Here is a 20,516-nt window from a genome sequence, read left to right on the forward strand (position 1 = left end):
TCATCAGGACATTTAGCATATGAACCTCTGTAAAGATAACCAGATTCTAGTGCCTTGGATACCTAAAGATAAAGTTTTATGTGCGCGTTTCTCTACAACTATTTATTATGTTATTTGCCTTTGAAATATCCTCTGCATAATTCCAACAAGAAAACAGATCCCAGCCCAACATCTCTCTGTGGGATACAATGGTGACTCTGTGTGTTACTTACTCGTATGTCTCGAGCTCGTTCCCAGATTCCACCACATAGTTACTGGGGATGAATCCTTCTTGTCTACAAAGGTAATGAAAGAGACCAGACAGTCAGCTAGTTTCAACTTTTTACCACCCCATCCACCACAGGCCAACTCCAGGCATGTATCTATCATAGCAATTCGTCCCCACAATTCTCATTCGAGCTGCTCACTAATTGACAGGCCCAGAGACAAGGGTGGAAACTAAGCCAATAATCTGTACCACACTGAGCTCAACCCTATCGATAATGAATAGACATAAACGTAGTCATGAAAATAGACACACATACATAAATATATACAAAACATACACATGCACACAAATGCACACATATACAAAACACACCACGTAAACAAATACAAACAGAAATTATTTGTTGAGTGGCCCTTTCAGTCCTTCAACCTTACTCTACTAATGGCTGATCTTCAGCGTCAACGCTACTTTGCTGCCCACTCCCCATATCTCTTGATTCCCTGAGAGACAAAGAAACTGTCTACCTCAGCCTTAAATCTATTCAGGACTCTATTAAGGAACATCCATCCAGCCTCTGGGGTAGAGAATTGCAAAGATTCACAGGCCAATTTACTCAGCCTCTCATTATAGGATAATCCTGTCATCCCTGGAACCTATTTAGTGAACCATTGCTCTGCCACCTCCGACGTAAGTTTGTTCTTACTGAAGTACAGAGACTAAAGCTGATGCACAGTACTTCAGGTGTAGTTTCACCAAAACCCTGTAGAACTGCAGCTAGACTTTTTTTTATTTTTGTATTCCATTTCCCTCACAAAAAATGGCCGATGTGCCTTTTTAATTGCTTGCTGCACCTACATGCTAACTTTCTGTATTCCTTGTATGAGCACACCCATTTTTTAAAAGACTGTTCATGGAATGTTGGCGTTGCTGGCTGGGTCAGCATTTACTGCCCAGTTCTGAGGGCATTTTAGAGTCAACCACATTGCTGTGGCTCTGGAGTCACATGCAGGCCAGACCAGATATGGACAGCAGATTTCCTTCTCTGAAGGACCAGATGGGTAATTGCAACAATCAACAACTGTCTCATAGCCTTTTAATTCCAGATTTTTATTGATTTATAATCTCACCATTTATCGTGGTGTGATTCAAACCAGGTCACCAGAGCATTACCCTGGATCTCCGGATTATTAGTCCAGAGACAATACCACTACACTGCCTCCCTCTCTACATCAATATTTCATGACATTTAAAAATATTCTTTTTTCTGTTCTTATCACCAAAGTGAACAGTCTCACACTTCCCATTTTAAGCACCATCTGCACTTTGTGGCCTCATTACTTAACCTCTTTGCAGCCTTTTTGTGTTCTCCTCGCGGCTTACATCTGAACCTAGCTTTGTACTGTCAGCAAACTTTGATAAATTATTCTCAGTCTCTTCATCTAAGTCTAATATAGATTGTAAACAGTTGAGGTCCCAGCACTGATCCACTGGTTACAGCCTGCCAAACTTAAAAATGCACAGATTCAAATCTCAACTTTCTAATTCCTGCCTGTTAATCATGCTAATACATTACCTCCAACTCTATGAGCCCTCTCTTTGTATATTAGACATTTTCTGGCACTTTATCAAATCTCCTTTGGAAATCCAAAGAAACTACATCTATTTGTTCCCCAACCTACCAGTTATATTTAAAAAAAACAAATACATTTGTCAAATATGAAGTCCCTTTTGTAAAGCTATGATTTTGGAGTGCATTATTGGGATATTCACGTGAATAGATTCCAGCATTTTCCCTTAATTTTCTTTAATACTATTGTTTTGCTGATAATAATTTAATTTCCTCACATTAGCCTCGAGGTTACCCACCATTTCTGCTTTGAAATGTTTGTCTTTGGCTGTGAAGACAGACTCAAATGGTGGTTTTTCCATGCAACCTGCTGCATGTTTCACTGTGGCAAGAGGCAGCCCGCCATTGGCCAACGGTGGGATCTTTCAGTCCCACCATTTCCAATGGGCTTTCCTGTTCAATGCACCTCTTGCTGACAGGAAACCCATGGCAGGGATATGCCATCGGCAGGACTGGAAGATCCCGCTGGCGTGAATGGCTAAAAAATTCCAGCCAAAATATTTGCCCAGTGCTTCAGCCATTTCTTCATTCTCCATGATCATTTCTTCTGTCTCTATCCCTAAAGGACCATTGTTTATTTTAGCCACTCTCCACCTTTTTGTATGCTTATAAAAGCTCTTACAATCTGTTTAATATTCCTAGCTGGTTGACTGTTTCTTTCCCTTTTAGCAACTTTTTAGTGGTTCTATGCTGGTTTCTAAAACACTCCCAATCTTTAGGCACGTTATTACTTTCTGCAACTTTCTCAGCCTCTTCAGTAATTATGGCAAACACAGATAAAAATTGACAATAAATCTGCACACAACAGGAACAAACTGTAACGTGTATTTTCATTAAACTGCCGCAAAACAGTATGTATGGTAATATCAAAGAGAAGAATTATACTTGAATGAAAATAACTGAAATCAAAAGGAAGTGGAATCATGTTTTATCTGAGTATCCTAATAACATCTGATGGGAATTTCTCTTTTGCCTTAGCCAGACCCTTGGCGTCAAGGATAATTTGCTTCCACATTACATGAGAGTTCTTGGTGACTGAGGAATCCAATGGGAAAACTACAGTCTCTATCACAGAAGGGTGGGGCAGAGGGTGGTTGGAGGATTGAGTGGGTGGGGTGCCATGGGCTCCTCTCACTGTTGACACTTGGCTTCAGTTCACTCTTGGTGATGAGACTTGAGGTATTCAGTTCCTTTTGGGTGCTTTTTCTCACCTCAGCCGGTCTTGGGCCAGGGATTCCCAGCTGTCAGTCAGGATGGTGCACTTTTCCAAGGTGGCTTTGAGGATGCCCTTTGAAGTGTTTCCTCTGCCTCCTGAGGTTCACTTGCCATGTCAAAGCTCCACATAGAGCACTTGTTTCCAGAATCTCGTGTCAAGCAGCAGTGCAGGCCGGGTGTGGTCAATGTTTCAATGCTGGAGATGTTGGCTTGAGTGGGAACACTGATGTTGCTGTGTCTATCCTGCCAATGGATTTGCAGAGGCAGCACTGATAATACTTCTCCAGAATTTTGAAGTCCTACTATACGTAGTAATTTGGGCCATATAGGAGGGTGAGTATCACTACTCTCTGTGGACAATGAGCTTGGTGCTAGGTCTGAGGTCCTGGTATACAAATACTCACTTCCTCAGGTGACTGAATGCTGTTCTGCCACACTGAAGGCAGTGTTGAAACTCATCGCAATGTCTACCCTTGTTGACAGCAGGCTTCTAAGGGCTGGAAAGTGATCCACATTGTCCAAGGCCTCATCATGGATTTTAACAACTGGAGTGGTGGCAGTGATGTGTGGTGAGGGCAGGTTGGTAGAGGACTTTTGTCTTACAGATATGTAATCTGAGGCCCGCATTCTCATAGGCCTCGGTAGTCGTCTACATGGTGGCTTGGTCTCTGAGTGAGAGCAGACACAAGCACCACCTGCATAGTGTAGTTCAGTGTCACCCGATGGGCCAACCTTGGATTTGGCCTGAAAGCACTGGAGGCTGATCAGGTTTACATTTGTCCATTGGAGAGTTTGCTGAGGACGTATTGGAATATATCATCATGGACCAGGCGGTAGATAGTGACAAATTTTTGGGGCCAGTTAAAACAAAGGAGAATGCTTCAAAGTACCTTGCAGATGACAGTGTTGAAGGCCTTTGTGAGGTCAAAGGAATACATGTGCAAGTGTCAGTGCTGTTACTACATTTCTCTTGTAGGTGCCATGTGCACACTACTCCACATTGGGTTCGACATTCTCTGCCTGTGCTGCTCCACACTGGACCCTCCACTGGGCCAGCTCCGATCTTCCCCATCCCCAGCAGTCCTGTTCCCTCACCCTGGCAGCACCCCCCCCAACCCCAGATGACCAGTGTTGATTGCTGTCCTCCCTTTCTCTGTCACTGATCTGAATGCAGAGTGGCAGAGGGAACCCCCACCCCTACCAATTGGCCCCCGATAGGCTTTGCCCCCTCAATAGGCCCTGCCCACTCTGGCTCCACCCTGTTGACACTGCCTGATGCATCAAGGTGCCCCTTGGGTATTGCAAATTTACCACTTGGGCAGTGCCAGGGGACTAGGTTGGAATTGTCCAGGGGGCACTGCTCTCTTTCTCCTAACTCAATGGCCTCTCTTCATTCCAGCAGGGTCAGCTGCCTTTTCCCAGTTAGTGGGTTGCAGATGTAAACCCCAGTGGAGCGAACCACTCCCAGGCAGGGGGGCGCAGAGATGCTAGCGGGCTCAGAGACTTCAGAATCGCTCGCCTGGTCTATACAGATTGTCAGCCACTCACACTGACTCCACACTAGCCTCAGTGAAGTTGTGCATCCAGCCCATGTGAGTTTTCGCCAGATTTTCCAATTTCCCACTGCCTGTTCCTCCTCCTAAAGACATTATCCCTTCTGGGAGTGATGACTCCATCCAAGCTTGTGGAAACTAACTCCAGAATCCCAAACTTACCCGTGCATGTCTCTAGCCTTCCACCAGTGCTGATCTTGGTCATCTAACACAATGTATTCTTCATCTTTCCGGAGCGACAGATCATCTGGGTTCATCTTGTGGTAATCGTACAAAGCGACAACCACCTTCACAGGTATTGAGCTAGGCTGGGGAGGTGGAGCTCTCTTCATCTGCTTGAAGAGAAAGTGAGTAACCATCAGCAAGTCAGCAATAACTAGCCACTTAAAAAAACATTAATTAATTTCCATTGACTAGGTAGGAAGGAACAACTGACAACCATTGACTAATTACCATACAGCTTGCAGTGTGTATTTTACCAATGCTGTAGGGGATTATAGCTCCACGCAACCCAAGAGAGGGAGGGACATTTAGATACTATCATTGCTGTGTTGGAAGAGAGGGTGAGGTACAAGATATACAAACAGAAATACTGGTGGGGTATCATTCAGACCAGCCTTAGAGAACAAATTGGTTGCTTCACAGCCACTTTACAAAAAGAGTACCACTTCACCCAGCCCCACCAACATCCCCCCACCCCCTACTCACCATCAACCAAAAATTCTCATCTTCAGGCTCTCATTTAGCTGAGGATATCTGTAAGACCAGCAGCAGTCTGATTACCATTCACTCTTCTTGCCTCGCTGGCTTAGCAGAAATGAGAGCCCTTGCCCAATATCAGCCAATTCATAGCATCAGGATTCAGGTACAGGAATTATATCCTCCACTCCCACCCATCATCCGCTGCTCCCTCACGAGATAAAAGCAGAGAGCAAGATACAGACAGGGAGACCATGAGAGAGAGAAAAGATAGGCTGTGAGAGAGGGAGAGAGACAGAGGTTGGAATTTTACGGGTGTGTAACTGGGAGTTTCGGATCTGTATTTTGGGCATGTTTTTAGCCTCTCCCCCATATGCACTCTAGCTGCAAAATTTTGAGCTAGTCGGTTGCTCACTGCAGAAGCCTGTGGGCTGGGCTTAACATGCCCGAAAACCTGTGGAGGAAGGTGGTGCATGTGTAGACCTCTGATGCTGCACATGCACATTAACAGTAGCAGGGGTCTGACAGACAAAGAGAGAGAGCTGTCAGGCCCCTGCTGCTGCAGGTAGTCTGAAACAGCAATCACGGGGCCTGCAAACCAGAACGAACACGGACCCCCCTCCCTCACCGATCACAGCCCTGCTACCCTTCCACAGCATTTGTGGCCCTGCTGCCCTCCCCCCAACAATCATGCAGAGTGAATGCAGACCTCCTCCCCTATTAGCTCTGCTCCCACTGGCCCCTCCCCACAGGCGCCACCCCCCATTGATCCCACCCGTGGCACTGTCCAACAGACATTTTCCAGGTACCCAGTAGGCATTGTCCAGGTGCCAGGGTAACACTGCCAGTCTGGCACTGCCCAAGGGGCATCCCCCAACTTACCCTAGGCCTCCTTGGGTGGGCCTCAATGGCCTCCGATTCCACCGGTGAGGCCAACACAATTGCTCCTCATCCATGGGGAGCATATCAATCCCTTGCTGGCGAGTTCCTTTCCCAGGAGGCAGTAAAAGCTGGCGAGCCCGGATCATTGAGCACCAGGCTTGCTAATCAGTTTTAAAATCAAATTTAGATAAATTTCAATACATTAACCAGTCTCATGCCCATTTCCGGTGGGAGGGTGACCGTGCTGGAAATCCTATTATTGTAAAATGGTGCCGATTGCGAAAACTGGTGGCAATTGCTTTACAACTGTATCACACCTAAAAATGGGTGTAACGTGATGGTACAATACTGCCCAGTAGTATGAGAGAGAAAGTGATAGTCATAGAGAAAGGTCAGACAGAGAGAGAGGGAGATAGGAGAGAGACAGAGAGGGAGGGAGCAGAAGAAGAAGAATGAGCATGATATAGGAGGGAGGCAGACAGAGAGAGAGAGAGAGAATGAGACAGACAAAGAGGGAGAGAGACATTTGTTAAAGTGCTGCATAACAGACCTGTGAACAAGATTAGAGCTCATGGAATAAACGGGACATTAACAATACGGAATTGGCTGAGTGACAGGAAACAGACAGTAGTGATTACAGGATGTTTTTCGGGCTGGAGGAAGGTTTGTAGTGGTGTTCCCTAGAGAATGGTGCCAGGGCCTTTTCTCTCCCCAGTATATATTAATGGAGGATTGTAAACTGTGAGGAGGACAATGCAGAGTTTCAGAAGGACATAGACAAGTTGGTGGAATAGACAAACATGTACCAAATGAAATTTAATGCAAAAAAAGTGAAGTGATTCATTTTGTTGGGAAGAATTTAGAGGGAAAGTGGTAAATAAAAGATACAACTCTAAAGGAGGTGAAGGCACAGGGGACCTGGGTGTATATGTACATAAATCATTAAAGGTGGCAGCCCAAGTGGAGAAGTTAGTAAAGCAGATATGATCCTAGGCTTTATTAATAGGAAGATAGAGTACAAAAACAAACAAGTTATGTTAAGCTTGTATAAAACACTGGTTTGGTTTCAACCGGAGAACTGTGTCCAGTTCTGGGTGCCACACTTCAGTAAGGATGTAAACGTTTTGGAGACAGTTCATGAGAATGATTCCAGGGATGAGGAACTTCAGTTATGAAGGTAGATTGGAGAAGCTGGGAATGTCTTCATTGGAGAGAGGATGATTGAAAGGAGATTTGATAGAAGTGTTCAAAATCCTGAGGGTCTGGATCGTAAGAGAGAGTGACTGAGAAACAGAATGAGAGGATGACTGAAACAGAGTGAGAGAGAGTGAGAATAAGAGAGAATGACTGGGAGACAGCATGAGAGAGTGAATAAGGGAATAATAAGGGAGTGCACATTTGGTGGAGTCTGGACACTTGCCTGTTGCTGTTCTTCCACTGGAGTTGGAGGAAGGGGTTTTCTGGATTTACGCCGAGAATTCCCTGATGAAGGAACTGCAATAAAGATATTTTAGAATTATTTTTCACATCTTTCCTGAAATTCTCCTTCAGCTCCAACAAAGATACAGTTTGCGTCACCCTGTACAGTACAGGTGATAGATTGCTTTCAATGGTAAACTTCTCAAAGTGCAAGCAAGCTATACTCCAAGAGTTGACCACCTATCAATGTATTACTAAGTGTGTGTTGCATATGTAATGCAAACGGTAAAACTGAGAGATCAACTCTCTATCTTGTTCAGAAATAAATGGAGGGATGTGTAGACAGAAAATGAGCAGGGTCGATCTAATTCAATACTACCCTCCTAGTTCAATGATGACAGACTTCCTACCACCAAATATGCCAACTTTCAGAGGAGATATGAAGCTGTCCTAGGATCCCTGGGCAATGTTTTAACGAATAGTAAAAGATAAAGTCACCATTGTCCCAAATGACTATAGGCTGACTGGTGGTGATTTATCCTGAGGATCACCACACCTTAGGTGAGGAGCAAGGCTGAGAAAATGGAGCCTTCATGAATAACCTCAGTCGGTACGGGAATCGAACCCACACTATCTGTGTCGCTCTGCATTATGAACCAGTCATCCAGTCAACTGAGCTAACTGAATTCCAATAAAGAATAGTATAAAATTAGGGAAGTCTTGCTAAAACTATGCAAGGCACTAGTTAGACCACACGTGGAATACTGTGAACAGTTTTGGTTCTCTTATCTAAGGCAACATATACTGGCATTTGGGGTAGTCCAGAGAAAGTGGACTAGGTTGATCCTGGGAATGGAGCAGTTTTCTTATGAGGAGAGGATAAGTACCTGTACTCAATGAATGAGAGGCAACTTTATTGAGACATATGGAATTCTTAGGGAGTTTGATATGGTAGATGCTGAGTGGTCGTTTCCCCTTTTGGGAGAGTCTAGAATCAGAGGGCATAATTTCAGGGTAAGGAGTTGCCAATTTAAGACAGAGATGTGGAGGAATTTCTTCTCTCAGACAGTAGTGGTGAGTCTGTGGAATTTTTTTACCAGAGGGCTGGAGAGACTGTTAAGTGTGTAGAGGTTGTTAAGTATGTAGACGTTGTTAAGTATGTTCAAGGCTGAGACAGACAGACAGATTTTTGATCAGTAAGGGAATCAAAGGTTATGGGGATAAGGTGGGAAAGTGGAGTTAAGGATTATCACATCCAATCAGCCTTAATCTCATTGAATGGCAAAGATGACTCGATGAGCCAAATGGCCTACTTCTGCTTCTACTTCTTATGGGGACTCTTTCACATCATCACTAGTCTTATAATAATGCATTCTCCCCAGTGTCCTAGCCAATATTTCCCTCGCTTAATCAGCATAAAGAAAAGATGATCGGAATCTTATTCACATTGCCATTTATGGGATTTTGTTGTATGAACAAGCTCTTTCTTAGTATGAGGTTCATTGGAGGAGGACTCCCCTGTTCTTATTCAAATGATGCCGCAGTGTCTTCCACATATTCCTGAGAGGACTGACAAGGCATCATCTCCAATAATACAGCACTCCCTTGGACACCCCTGGATATGAACCTGTCACAACAGAGCCACAAACGCTGTGCCTCTACCCCTGTGTCAAAGTGTGACCCATTGACCTTCACATTTCTACAGGACCAAGTGCCACCTACAATTGTCTAAACCAGAACCCATATCTGCTCAATTCCTTCATTGTCATTGGGAGAATTGGGGTAAGAGGGACATTTTCAGAGTGGCAATCTGTAACTAGGAGTGCCACAGCCATTAGTGCTGGGGCCATAATTATTTACAATGTCTATTAAACACTTAGACAAGGGAGCGAATGTACTATTACCAAATTTGGGATGACACAAAAGTAGCTGGGAAGGCAAGTGGTGAGGATGACACAGAGTCTACATAGTGATATGGGCTGGTTCGGCGAGTGGGAAAAAACTTGGCAGATGGAATATAATGTTGGAAAATGTGAAGTTATGCACTTTGGTAGGAAGAAGAAAGGAACTGAATACTATTTAAATGAAGAAGGACTGCAGAAAACTGCAGCACAGAGAGATTTGGGTGTCCTCGTAAATAAATCACAAAAAGCTAGCAGGAATGTTCAGCAGGTAATGAGGATGCTAGCCTTTATTTCAAAGAGAAAGGAGTATAAAAATAGGGAAGTCTGTCTAAAACTATATTAGGCACTCGTTAGACCCCATCTGGAATAATTTGAACAGCTTATGTCCCCTTATCTAAGGATAACTATACTGGCAATGCAAAGAAGGTTCACTAGGTGGATCTTGGATACAGAGGGACTTCCTTGTGAGGAAAGGTTAAGTAGGTTGGGCTTGTACTCATTCGAGTTTAGAGGAATGAGAGACGATCTTATTGAAACATATAGAATTTTCAGGGGAGCTTGACAGGATAGGTTGTTTCGCCTTCTAAAAGAGGCTAGCACCAGAGGCATGATCTTAGAATAAGTGGTTACCCATTTAACGCGAAAACGAGAAGAAATTTCTTCACCCAGAGCGTAATGAATCTGAGCAATTCTTTCTTTGAAAGGCAGAACAGACTCGATGGGCCAAATAGCCCACTTCTGCTTCTATGTCTTACGGTTTTGTGTCAAAATCCACAGGATTTCCCTCCCTAACAGCACTGTGGGTGTACCTACACCACAGGAGCTGCAGTGATTCAAGAAGGTTATTCACCAGCACTTCTCAAGGGCAATTATGCAGAGGCAATATGGGCAATATGCAGGGATACAACATCTGGGCTCAGTATCTCACTGAGCTAGGGACAGAGAAAATTAGCCAGGAACTCCTGCTGCTGAACATTATTGAGGACAGGAGCAGGGCTGACTTGTGATGCCACATATGTTCAACTTTTATTTATTCATCTTTGGTTGACGTCACTGGCTGGCCAGCATTTATTGCCCATCCAGTGTTGTCCTTGGCTCTGGAGTCACATGTAGGCCAGACCAGGAAAGGACATTACTGCACCAGATGGGCTTTTCCGACAATCAACAATTGTTTCAGTCATCAGTAGATTCTTAATTCCATATATTTTTATTGAATTCAAGTTCCACCATCTGCCGTGATGGAATTTGAATCCAGGCCCGCTGAGCGTTAGCTGATTTTCTGGATTAATAGTCTAGCGATAATGTCACCTTCCCTGTGTTTAATTATCTGTGGGCACTTACTGTCCCTTGCTATGGGCTAATGTGGTTTATGAGCTGCACCCTTGTGAAGAAAGGCAAATATTAAATTTAAAAGGTGAAGGCACTCACAAGAATTCATGGTCTTGATGATGGAACAACCGGGCGCGTTTTTAGCCGATTGTTGGCAACAGGACCATTCTCCCTCTATCCAGAAACACGGGTGGTATTTCTGCATCAACTCTTGATTGAAACGGATCCCTGAAAACAGAATCGAATAAAATCAGTACAAAAGGTGGGAAATTAGGAGAGAATCCTAACTTCAGATAATCAGACCAACACTCCATCCCACCAAAGTCCAACAGATTTGAGATTGGATACATTGACGCTCTCCTTAGAGTAGAGAAGGTTAGGGGATTTGATTGAGGTGCTCAAAACCATGGTAAGTCTGGACAGACTTGATAAGGAGAAACTGTTTCCAAAGATGGAAGGATTGATTTAAGGTAATTGGCAAAAGGAGCAATGGTGAGATGAGGAAAAACAGAGCAAGTGGTTCGGGTCTGGAATGCACTGACTGAGAATGTAGTGGAAACAGATTCTCACAGCGCATGGTTAGGATCTAGAATGCGCTGAGATTGTCGTAGAGGCAGATTCACAGAGTGAGTGCTTAGGATCTGGAATGCAATGACTGAGAATAATTGGAGCCAGATTCACACATTGCATAGTTGGAATCAGGAATGCACTGTCTGAGAGTGTGGTGGAGACAGATTCACACAGCCAGTAGTTGGGATCTGGAATATGCTGTCTGAGTGTATGGTGGGGATAGATTGACACAGCGAGTGGTTAAAGTCTGGAATGCAGTGTCTGAGAGTAAGGTCAAGAAAGATTCACACAGCGAGTGGTTAGGATCTGGAATGTACAATCTGAGAGTGTGATGGAGACAGATTCACACAGCGAGTGGTTAGGATCTGAAATGCACTGTCAGAGAGTGTCATGGTGGCAGATTCAGAGTGAGTGGTTAGGGTCTGGAATACACTGTCTGAGAATGTGTTCAAGGCAGATTCACACAGCGAGAAGTTGGGATCTGGAATGTACTGTTTCAGAATGTGTTGGAGGCAGACTCACACCATGAGTGGTTAGGATCTGGAATGCACTGAGAGTATGGTGGAGATAGATTCGCACAGTGAGTGGTTGGGATCTGGATTGTACTGTCAGAGACCATGGGTGGAGACAGATTCACATAGCGAGTGGTTAGGATCTGGAATGTACAATCTGAGAGCGTGGTGGAGATAGATTCGCACAGTGAGTGGTTGGGATCTGGATTGCACTGTCAGAGAGCATGGTGGAGACAGATTCACACAGCGAGTGGTTAGGATCTTGGACATGCTGTCTGAGTGTGTGGTGGAGGCAGATTCACATTGAGAGTGTTTAGGATCTGTAATGCACTGTCTGAGTGTGTGATGGAGGCAGATTCACATCAAGAGTGGTTAGAATCTGCAATGCACTGTCTGAGAATGTGGTGGAGGAAGATTCACATAGTGAGTGGTTAAGAACTGGAATGCACTGACTGAGAATGTGCCTGAGGCAGATTTTCACAGCCAGTGGTTAGGATCTGGAACGCGCTGAGTGTGTGGGGGAGATGGATTCACATAGCGAGTGGTTAGGATCTGGGATGTGCTGTCTGAATGTGTGGTGGAGGCAGATTCATATCGTGAGTGGTTAGAATCTGGAATGTGCTGTCTGAGTGTGTGTGGTGGAGGTAGATTCACACAGTCAGTGGTTGGAATCTGAGATGCACTGCCTCAAAATGTGTCATAGACTCATAGATGCTTACAGCATGGAAACAGGTCCTTTGGCTCAACTTGTCCATGCTGCCTAGTTTTCACCTATAAGCTAATCCCAATTGCTCACATTTGGCCCATATCCCTCTATACCCATCTTACCCATGTAAATATCTAAATGTTTTTAAAAAGACAAAATTGTACCCACCTCTACTACTACGTCTGGCAGCTTATTCCAGACACTTACCACCTTCTGTGTGAAAAAATTGCCCCTCTCACCTTAAACCAATGCCCTCAAGTTTTAGACTCCCCTACCTTTAGGAAAAGATATTGACTATCTAGTTGATCTGTGCCCCTCATTATTTTACAGACCTCTATAAGATCACCCCTCAGCCTCCTACGCTCTAGAGAAAAACATCCCAGTCTACCCAGTCTCTCTTTATAACTCAAACCATCAAGTCCAGTAGCATCCTAGTAAATCTCTTCTGCACTCTTTCTAATTTAATAAAATCCTTTCTATAATAGGGTGACTAGAACCACACATAGTATTCCAAGTGAGGCCTTACCAATGTCTTGTACAACTTCAGCAAGACATCCCAACTTCTGTATTCAATGTTCTGACCAATGAAACCAAGCATGCCGAATGCCTTCTTCACCACTCTGTCCATCTGTGACTCCACTTTCAAGGAGCTATGAATATGTATCCCTAGATCTCTTTGTTCTTTAATTCTCCTCAAGCCCTACCATTAACTGAGTAAGTCCCATCCTGGTTCAATCTACCAAAATGCATCATCTCGCCTTTGTCTAAATTAAACTCCATCTGCCATTTGTCAGCCCACTGGCCCAATTGATCAAGACCCTGTTGCAATTGGAGATAACTTTCTTAATTGTCCACTATGCCACCAATGTTGGTGTCATCTGCAAACTTACTAACATGCCTCCTATATTCTCATCCAAATCATTAATATAAATGATAAATAACAGTGGACCCAGCAATGATCCCTGAGGCACACTGCTGGTCACAGGCCTCCAGTTTGAAAAACAACACAGAAGCCAATTTTGTATCCATTTAAATACCTCACCCTGAATCCTGTGAGATTTAACCTTATGCAACAACATACCTTGTCAAAGGCCTTGCTAAAGTCCAAGTAAACATCACTGCACCGCCTCATCTACCTTCTTGGTTACCCCTTCAAAAAACTCAATCAAATTTGAGAGACATGATTTTCCATTCACAAAGCCATGCTGACTGTCCCTAATCAGTCCTTGCGTCTCTAAATGCCTGTAGATCCTATCTCTCAAAATACATTCCAACAACTTACCCACCACAGATGTGAGGCTCACCAGCTTATAGTTCACAGGCTTTTCCCTGCAGCCCTTTTTAAACAAAGGCATAACATTTGGTTACGGTCTGGAACGTACTGCCTCAGATTATGGTGGAGACAGATTCACATAGCGAGTGGTCAGGATCTGGAATGTACTGTCAGAGAATGTGATGGAGGTAGATTCACACAGTGAGACGTTAGGATCTGCAGTGCACTATCTGAGAATTTGATGGAAGCAGATTCACACAGCGAGTGGTTGGGATCTGGAACGTGCTGTCTCAATGTGTGGTGGAGGCAGATTCACACACAAGTGGTTGGCATCTGGAATGCACTGCGTCAGAATGTGATGGAGACAGATTCACACACGAGTGGTCAGGATCTGGAATGCACTGTCAGAGAATGTGATGGAGGTAGATTCACACATTGAGTCGTTAGGATCTGGAATGTGCTGTCTGAGTGTGTGGTCGAGACAGATTTACACAGCGAGTGTTTAGGGTGCGGAACGCACTTCCTCACGGCGTGGTGGAGGCAGAGACACATAGCAAGTGGCTAGGGACTGGAATGCACTATCTGAGTGTGGTGGCGATAGAGTCATGCAGTGAGTGGTTAGGATCTGGAATGTAGTGCATCGAAGTATTGTGGAGGCAGATTCACACAGTGAATGGTTAGGATTTGGAATGCGCTGTCTGAGTGTGTGGTGGAGGCAGATTCACACAGCGTGTGGTTAGGATCTGGAAAGCACTGCCTCAGAGTTCACCGGATGCAGATTCACACAGCCAGTGGTTAGAAACTGGAATGGCCAATCAGAATGTATTCTCAAGGTAAATTCACACAGCAAGTGGTTAGGATCTGGAAAGCACTGTTTCAGAGTTGGCTGGTGGTAGATTCATACAGTGAGTGGTTAGGATCTAGAATGTGCTGTCTGAATGTGTGGTGGAGGCAGATTCACACAGCGAGTGGTGAGGATCTGGAATGCCCTGCCTGAAATTAAGTTGGAGGCAGATTCACACAGCTCGTGGTTAGGATCTGGAATGTGCTGTCTGAGTGTGTGGTGGAGACAGATCCACATTGTGAGTTGATAGAATCTGGAATGCACTGCCTCACAGAGTAGTGGAAGCGTGGCGAAAAACTGCAGCAGGCGACGGTGCAGAGGGACCTCGGGGTCCTTGTGCATGAGTCGCAAAAACCCAGCCTGCAGGTGCAGCAGGTGGTCAGGAAGGCTCATGGGATGCTGGCCTTCAATAGCGAGGGGGATTGAATATAAAAGTAGGGAGGTCTTGCTGCGGCTGTATAGGGCATTGGTGAGGCCGCAGCTGGAGTACTGTGTGCAGTTTTGGTCGCCGTACTTACGCAAGGATATTTTGGCCTTGGAGGGAGTGCAGAGGAGGTTTACTAGGCTGATACCGGAGTTGAGGGGGTTGAGCTATGAGGAGAGGCTGAATAAACTAGGCTTGTGCTTGTTAGAGTTTAGAAGAATGAGGGGAGATCTCATTGAGACATATAAGATGATGGATGGGATGGATAGGATAGAGGTGGAGAGACTCTTCCAGCTCAGAAAGGACAGTAGGACTAGAGGGCACAGCCTCAAGGTAAAGTGGGGGCGGTTTAGAACGGAGTTGAGGAGGAACTTCTTCACTCAAAGGGTGGTGAATCTCTGGAATTCTCTGCCCGTTGAAGTGGTGGAGGCTGCCTCGCTAAATATTTTTAAGACGCGGGTTGATGGGTTTTTGATAAGCGAGGGGATTAAGGGTTATGGGGAGAGGGTGGGAATGTGGAACTGAGCCACGACAGATCAGCCATGATCTTATTGAATGGCGGGGCAGGCTCGATGGGCTAGATGGCCTACTCCTGCTCCTATTTCTTATGTTCTTATGTTCTTATGTAAGCAGATTCACCCAGCAAGTGGTTGAGATCTGGAATGCAGTACCTCAGAGTTCGCTGGAGGCAGGTTCACACAGCGAGCGGTTAGGATCTGGAATGATCTGTCAGAGAGTGATGTTGGAGGTAGATTCACATAGCCAATGGTTAGGATCTGGAATGTGCTGTCTCAATGTGTGGTGGACGCAGATTCACATCCTGAATGGTTAAGATTTGGAATGCACTGTCTGAGAGTGAGGCAGATTCATACAGTGAGTGATTAGGATCTGGAATGCACTGTCTGAGAGTGTGTTGGAGGCAGAATCAATTGATACTTTCAAAAGGAAATGTTTTATTATTGAAAGATAAAAATAAAAGGCGGGTTTAGAGGGAAAATGCAGGAAAATGGGGCTGGCTGAGTTTTTGCAGCGATCTGAATGGATATGAAAAGCTGAATGGTCAAATTCTATGCTTTAATCATTCTATGATTCAATTAAGTACCATTATGGATTCAAGCAGTTCACTCTCAATGGTATTATGATCCCTTTTTCACAGAGAATCTTTAATGTGAGATTGCTAATTAAACAGGCTCACCAGACAATACTAGATCAACTGGCACAGTGGTTTGCACTGCTGTCACACATCTCCAGGGTCCCGGATTCAATTCCAGCCTCGGGTAACTGTCTGTTTGGAGTTTGCACTTTCTCCCCATGTCTGCATGAGTTTTCTCCAGGTGCTCTGGTTTCCTCCCAAACTCCAAATGATGTGTAAATTAGGTGTATTGGCCCTGCTAAATTGCCCTTTAGTGTCTCAAGCTGTGTAGGTTAGGAGGCATTATGTGAGCAATAGGTAAAGATGCTGTTAACACATATATCTGTACAGCATAGAGAAATAGCTTAAAGTTAGGTAGACTGGATATAGCCAGGCACATTGATAACCCACATTATGGAAACAACTGTGAGTTTAGTCACAAACATAGGACATAAGGTTCGATGCTGCTAACACAGCAATAGTTAGGGATAATAAAAAGACTGTCTGTAATGTAGAGATAACATCAGAGATGTGATGTGCAGTGAAGCATACACCACATCCTGAAGGAATGTAAGAGGCCCAAGTTACAAAAAGCAAATGGTCTGCAAGATGTGTTGTTTTTACAACTAAGCATAAAAGGGGGAAAAGGTCACTGAGATAGTCGGGACAGCAGTGATTAAGTTGGCAAAGGATTGATTACCGCCAATCTGAACTGGACATGTAACAGTATTGGATAAGATGGATGAGTTTGCTAATGCACTCTTGTGATAACAGAAGACATTGTTAGATGGGAATGGAAACTTGGGGCACCTCGAGCCAATAGGGGAATGACAACACATAGATGGGACAGGGACCACCAATTAGGGGAGAACAACACATTGCAAAGCCATTACAATGCTTGTAAAAAAGTATAAAAATGTGCTGCAAATCGATGTAAGGTGTGCCTATTTTGTTGGACACCCGGTCTTGCAAGAACGTTAAATAAAAATCTTGCTCCTTCAGAACTTGACTTGACTAAATTGTTTGAATGTGAGCTGTGTTTCTCACAATTAGCAGTGTAAATACATGAGGTTATGGGGATAGTGTGGCAGGGAAAACTGGGTAAAATGCTGTGTTGGAGAGTCAGTGAGGGTCAATGGCCTGTATTGTCTCGTTTGTCTCTTTCTGCACTGTGGGGATTCTATGATAAATATTTACTCTTAGTTAATTACTCAACATTTTGCTCCACTATAGGAAACTGCCAGCGAAGCATCCCACAAACGTAGCCCATTTTGAGTCAGTTTAAGTCCCTTTTAGGGATGCCATTATCACATAGATTAATTGCATTCCACCCCATCCACCAGTGATTATCCCACAGATTAACCCCCCCCTTACTGGTGCCCCTAACTTCAGCTGCTGAGGCCAAGGGTCACATTTTGCCTGATCATGTTTCTGTGAAGTGCTTTCAGGTGGATTTACTGAGTTAAATACATGAAAGAGGTCATTAGTGTTATCAGGCAGCCAGAGAAAGAAGTGTCTTCTGAGTCTAAGTGACCTGACTCAGCTCCTGCCTTCCTGTTTCTGATAACAACTTTCAGACATGGATGTCCAGGTGCACATGACATTTTGAATGAATGACCAATTCCATAATTAACTGTCATCTGAATTCCTTTTTTTAACCACAGTGCAGTATGATAGTGGATTCAAATTCATCCCTTGTCCACAAACTGAGTGACAGACTGCCCTGTAACCTCACAGGCAGCTTTTCCTTTCTGATGTTAATCAACATGAAAGAAGGACAGCTTAGTAATGGCGGCACGTAACTGCTGTTCAACTCTTTGATCCACTGCTTCCTCACGTCTTCATTCTTGGCGAACACATATAGAGGGCCCTCATCGTATACGATCTGTGGAAGGAATGGGCACAGTATGATTAAAACCTAGCATCAAAAACCTGAAAACGTCGACATCGCCACATCATAATCAAAAACTTGAGCACTAGTGCAGCCAAACATTCCACAGCTGAAAACTACCAAGAGCAGCAAGGAGGGTAAGCTCAGGTCTCCCCATGTTCTGTCTCTCTCTCACAGGGTGGTTGACTTGAGATTTTTCACTGCTATCAATCTTGCAGATATAGAAACCTGCAGCCTGAACAGAATATCTCAGGTCACAGCGATTGAAAAACAACATTCTCAACTCCACTTAAAACAGCCAATGTTTGTTGAATGTTTTTGCGGCAGTTCCAAATTGTGGAACACTATATTGTAGAATCAACTAAGAATAAATATTTGGTCATTTGACCTCATATTTTCTGATGGGGTCGTTTAATTATCTCATCTTAACAGTTCTCTGTGAAAAAGGGATGATAATGCAATTGAATTCCATAGTAAGTTTGAGAGTAACACACTTGAATTTAAAACAAGAATCTTAAACCTTAGCAAAGCCAATTCTATAAGTATGAAGGGAGATATGGATCAGGTTGAAAGGGTTATTAAATTATAAAATCTGGTGGTAAATAAATATAAACATTTACAGAAATAAGTTGTGTAAAAGTGTGACACCCCTCTAGCAATGTCAAGACATTTAGACTTCATGAGGAACAAAGGCTATTTATTGATAGAGAAATCAGGTACAGGTTTTGTAACCTCCTGGCTGCCCCAGTCCTTACCGCATGGCTCCCCGATGTATTCTATCTGAGAGAGGACTCCACCCTCTGAAGCAACGACCTATTCTCGGTTCCCATTGGTCCCTTGAGCCAGGTGACCCTCTTCTGCTGTGCTGTCTTAAAGATGACGTGGAGATGCTGGCATTGGACTGGGGTAAACACAGTAAGAAGTCTCACAACACCAGGTTAAAGTCCAACAGGTTTATTTGGTAACACAAGCCACTAGCTTTCAGAGCACTCCTCCTTCATCAGGTAAGTGGAAGTTCTGTTCACAAACAGGGCATATAAAGGCACAATATTTTGTAAATTGAGTTTGTGTCTTTATATGCCCTCCCTTGCATCCTATTTTCTTCCATGTTCCTGGCAAGCAAAAGACCTCTTCAGCTCCACAACTTCAAGTTTTGACTACCTGCAGCCCCCCAGTACAGGGATCACTAACCTGTTCAGATTGGGAGACCTGCAAATCTCAGCTTCTCACCTTCCCCTCACTTCTGGGACAAACCCCACAGTTTCCCATGGCTTTTCCTCTCTTTTAGCCTCTGAACCCATTCAGCTGAAGCAATTATTTGCCTTCTATCTGATTTTTTTTTCTTTTTAAACATGAAACACAGCTCTGTTTCCTTTGTTTGCCTCACTCTTACCCTTTCCTCCTTAGCTCAAGCTTTACTTCTCTTGTTTCTGAAGGCTAATCTCACATCTCTTTTAAGAGACTTCTGGATGAGTACATGGGACTTAGAAGGATTGAGGGTGAGAGGTAAGCCTAGTAGGTAGAGATATGATTGGTGCAACTTTTGGGCCGAAGAGACTGTTTGTGCTGTAGTTTTTCTATATTCTATCATTTTAATTTTCTCTGTCTTTCTAAACCTATTGACTTATCAGCCACACCACGTTTGTTATTTCCTCTGTCCCTCAGGATCTGGCATTACCTCTGGCACTAACTCTCACTGAGTCAGCAGGGACGTGTTCCCCGTCTCTCTCTGGGGGCCATCCTGAAAATTCAGGCCATAATCTTTAAAGCGGGTCTTCTAATGATATGTATGCAGGTTGTTGGTTGCTTGTCTGGTGTCTGCTGGTTCCTGGGTTGTCTCTCCGGGGAATGTTGTTGCCATGATGAGTGCTGTTGCTGATCTGTCCCATTTGTGGGAAACACTTAACCTCTGGGACGGATGCTCATTGCGTTCCTCGTTCAAATGCAAAATAAACTCTTCCTTATCAGCTGAAGGAGCAGCTTTTCCAATTCCACATATGTGTCGATGGTTGTGATGATGTATCTAGTTGTTCACTTTCAGCATGTTCAATTGAGATGACAACTGCTTCACACAGCTTCCAAGTTACCAGGTGGGCTGAATGTTGTTGAATGCGTTAAAAGCTTTCAATCTTATCAGACTCTCAAGTCCAGCAATGATTTTGATCGTTCTATCAAAGCAAAATTTGACTTTCTGTAATTTCAGTTTGATTTTGTTACTCACTCCTGTTCTACAACTGGTTTCAGTATCTGGTGTGGGATGATATTAGTCACCAGACTTTTCATGCCCTCTGTAGCTGTGTTTCTTGCCATGTTCACATCTGTGCTGAA

At 44.1% G+C, this 20,516-nt stretch overlaps 1 protein-coding gene across 2 annotated transcripts in view; it reads right to left on the reverse strand.

Annotated features, from left to right (window-relative positions):
* The window catches only part of btk (Bruton agammaglobulinemia tyrosine kinase), a 158,760-nt gene that overhangs the window by 52,513 nt on the left and 85,731 nt on the right, over nt 1–20,516 (reverse strand). For both annotated transcript variants that reach the window (XM_080188160.1, XM_080188159.1), the window contains 5 exons: nt 18,101–18,182; nt 10,936–11,064; nt 7,605–7,678; nt 4,766–4,935; nt 213–275 (listed from right to left, as the gene is read on the reverse strand). In XM_080188160.1, coding sequence (XP_080044286.1) covers nt 213–275; nt 4,766–4,935; nt 7,605–7,678; nt 10,936–11,064; nt 18,101–18,182 — 518 coding nt within the window. The remainder of the gene's footprint in view (nt 1–212; nt 276–4,765; nt 4,936–7,604; nt 7,679–10,935; nt 11,065–18,100; nt 18,183–20,516) is intronic.

Source organism: Carcharhinus amblyrhynchos, chromosome 4 (genome assembly GCF_965287045.1).
Source record: "Carcharhinus amblyrhynchos chromosome 4, sCarAmb.v2.hapA, whole genome shotgun sequence".
NCBI lineage: Eukaryota > Metazoa > Chordata > Chondrichthyes > Carcharhiniformes > Carcharhinidae > Carcharhinus > Carcharhinus amblyrhynchos.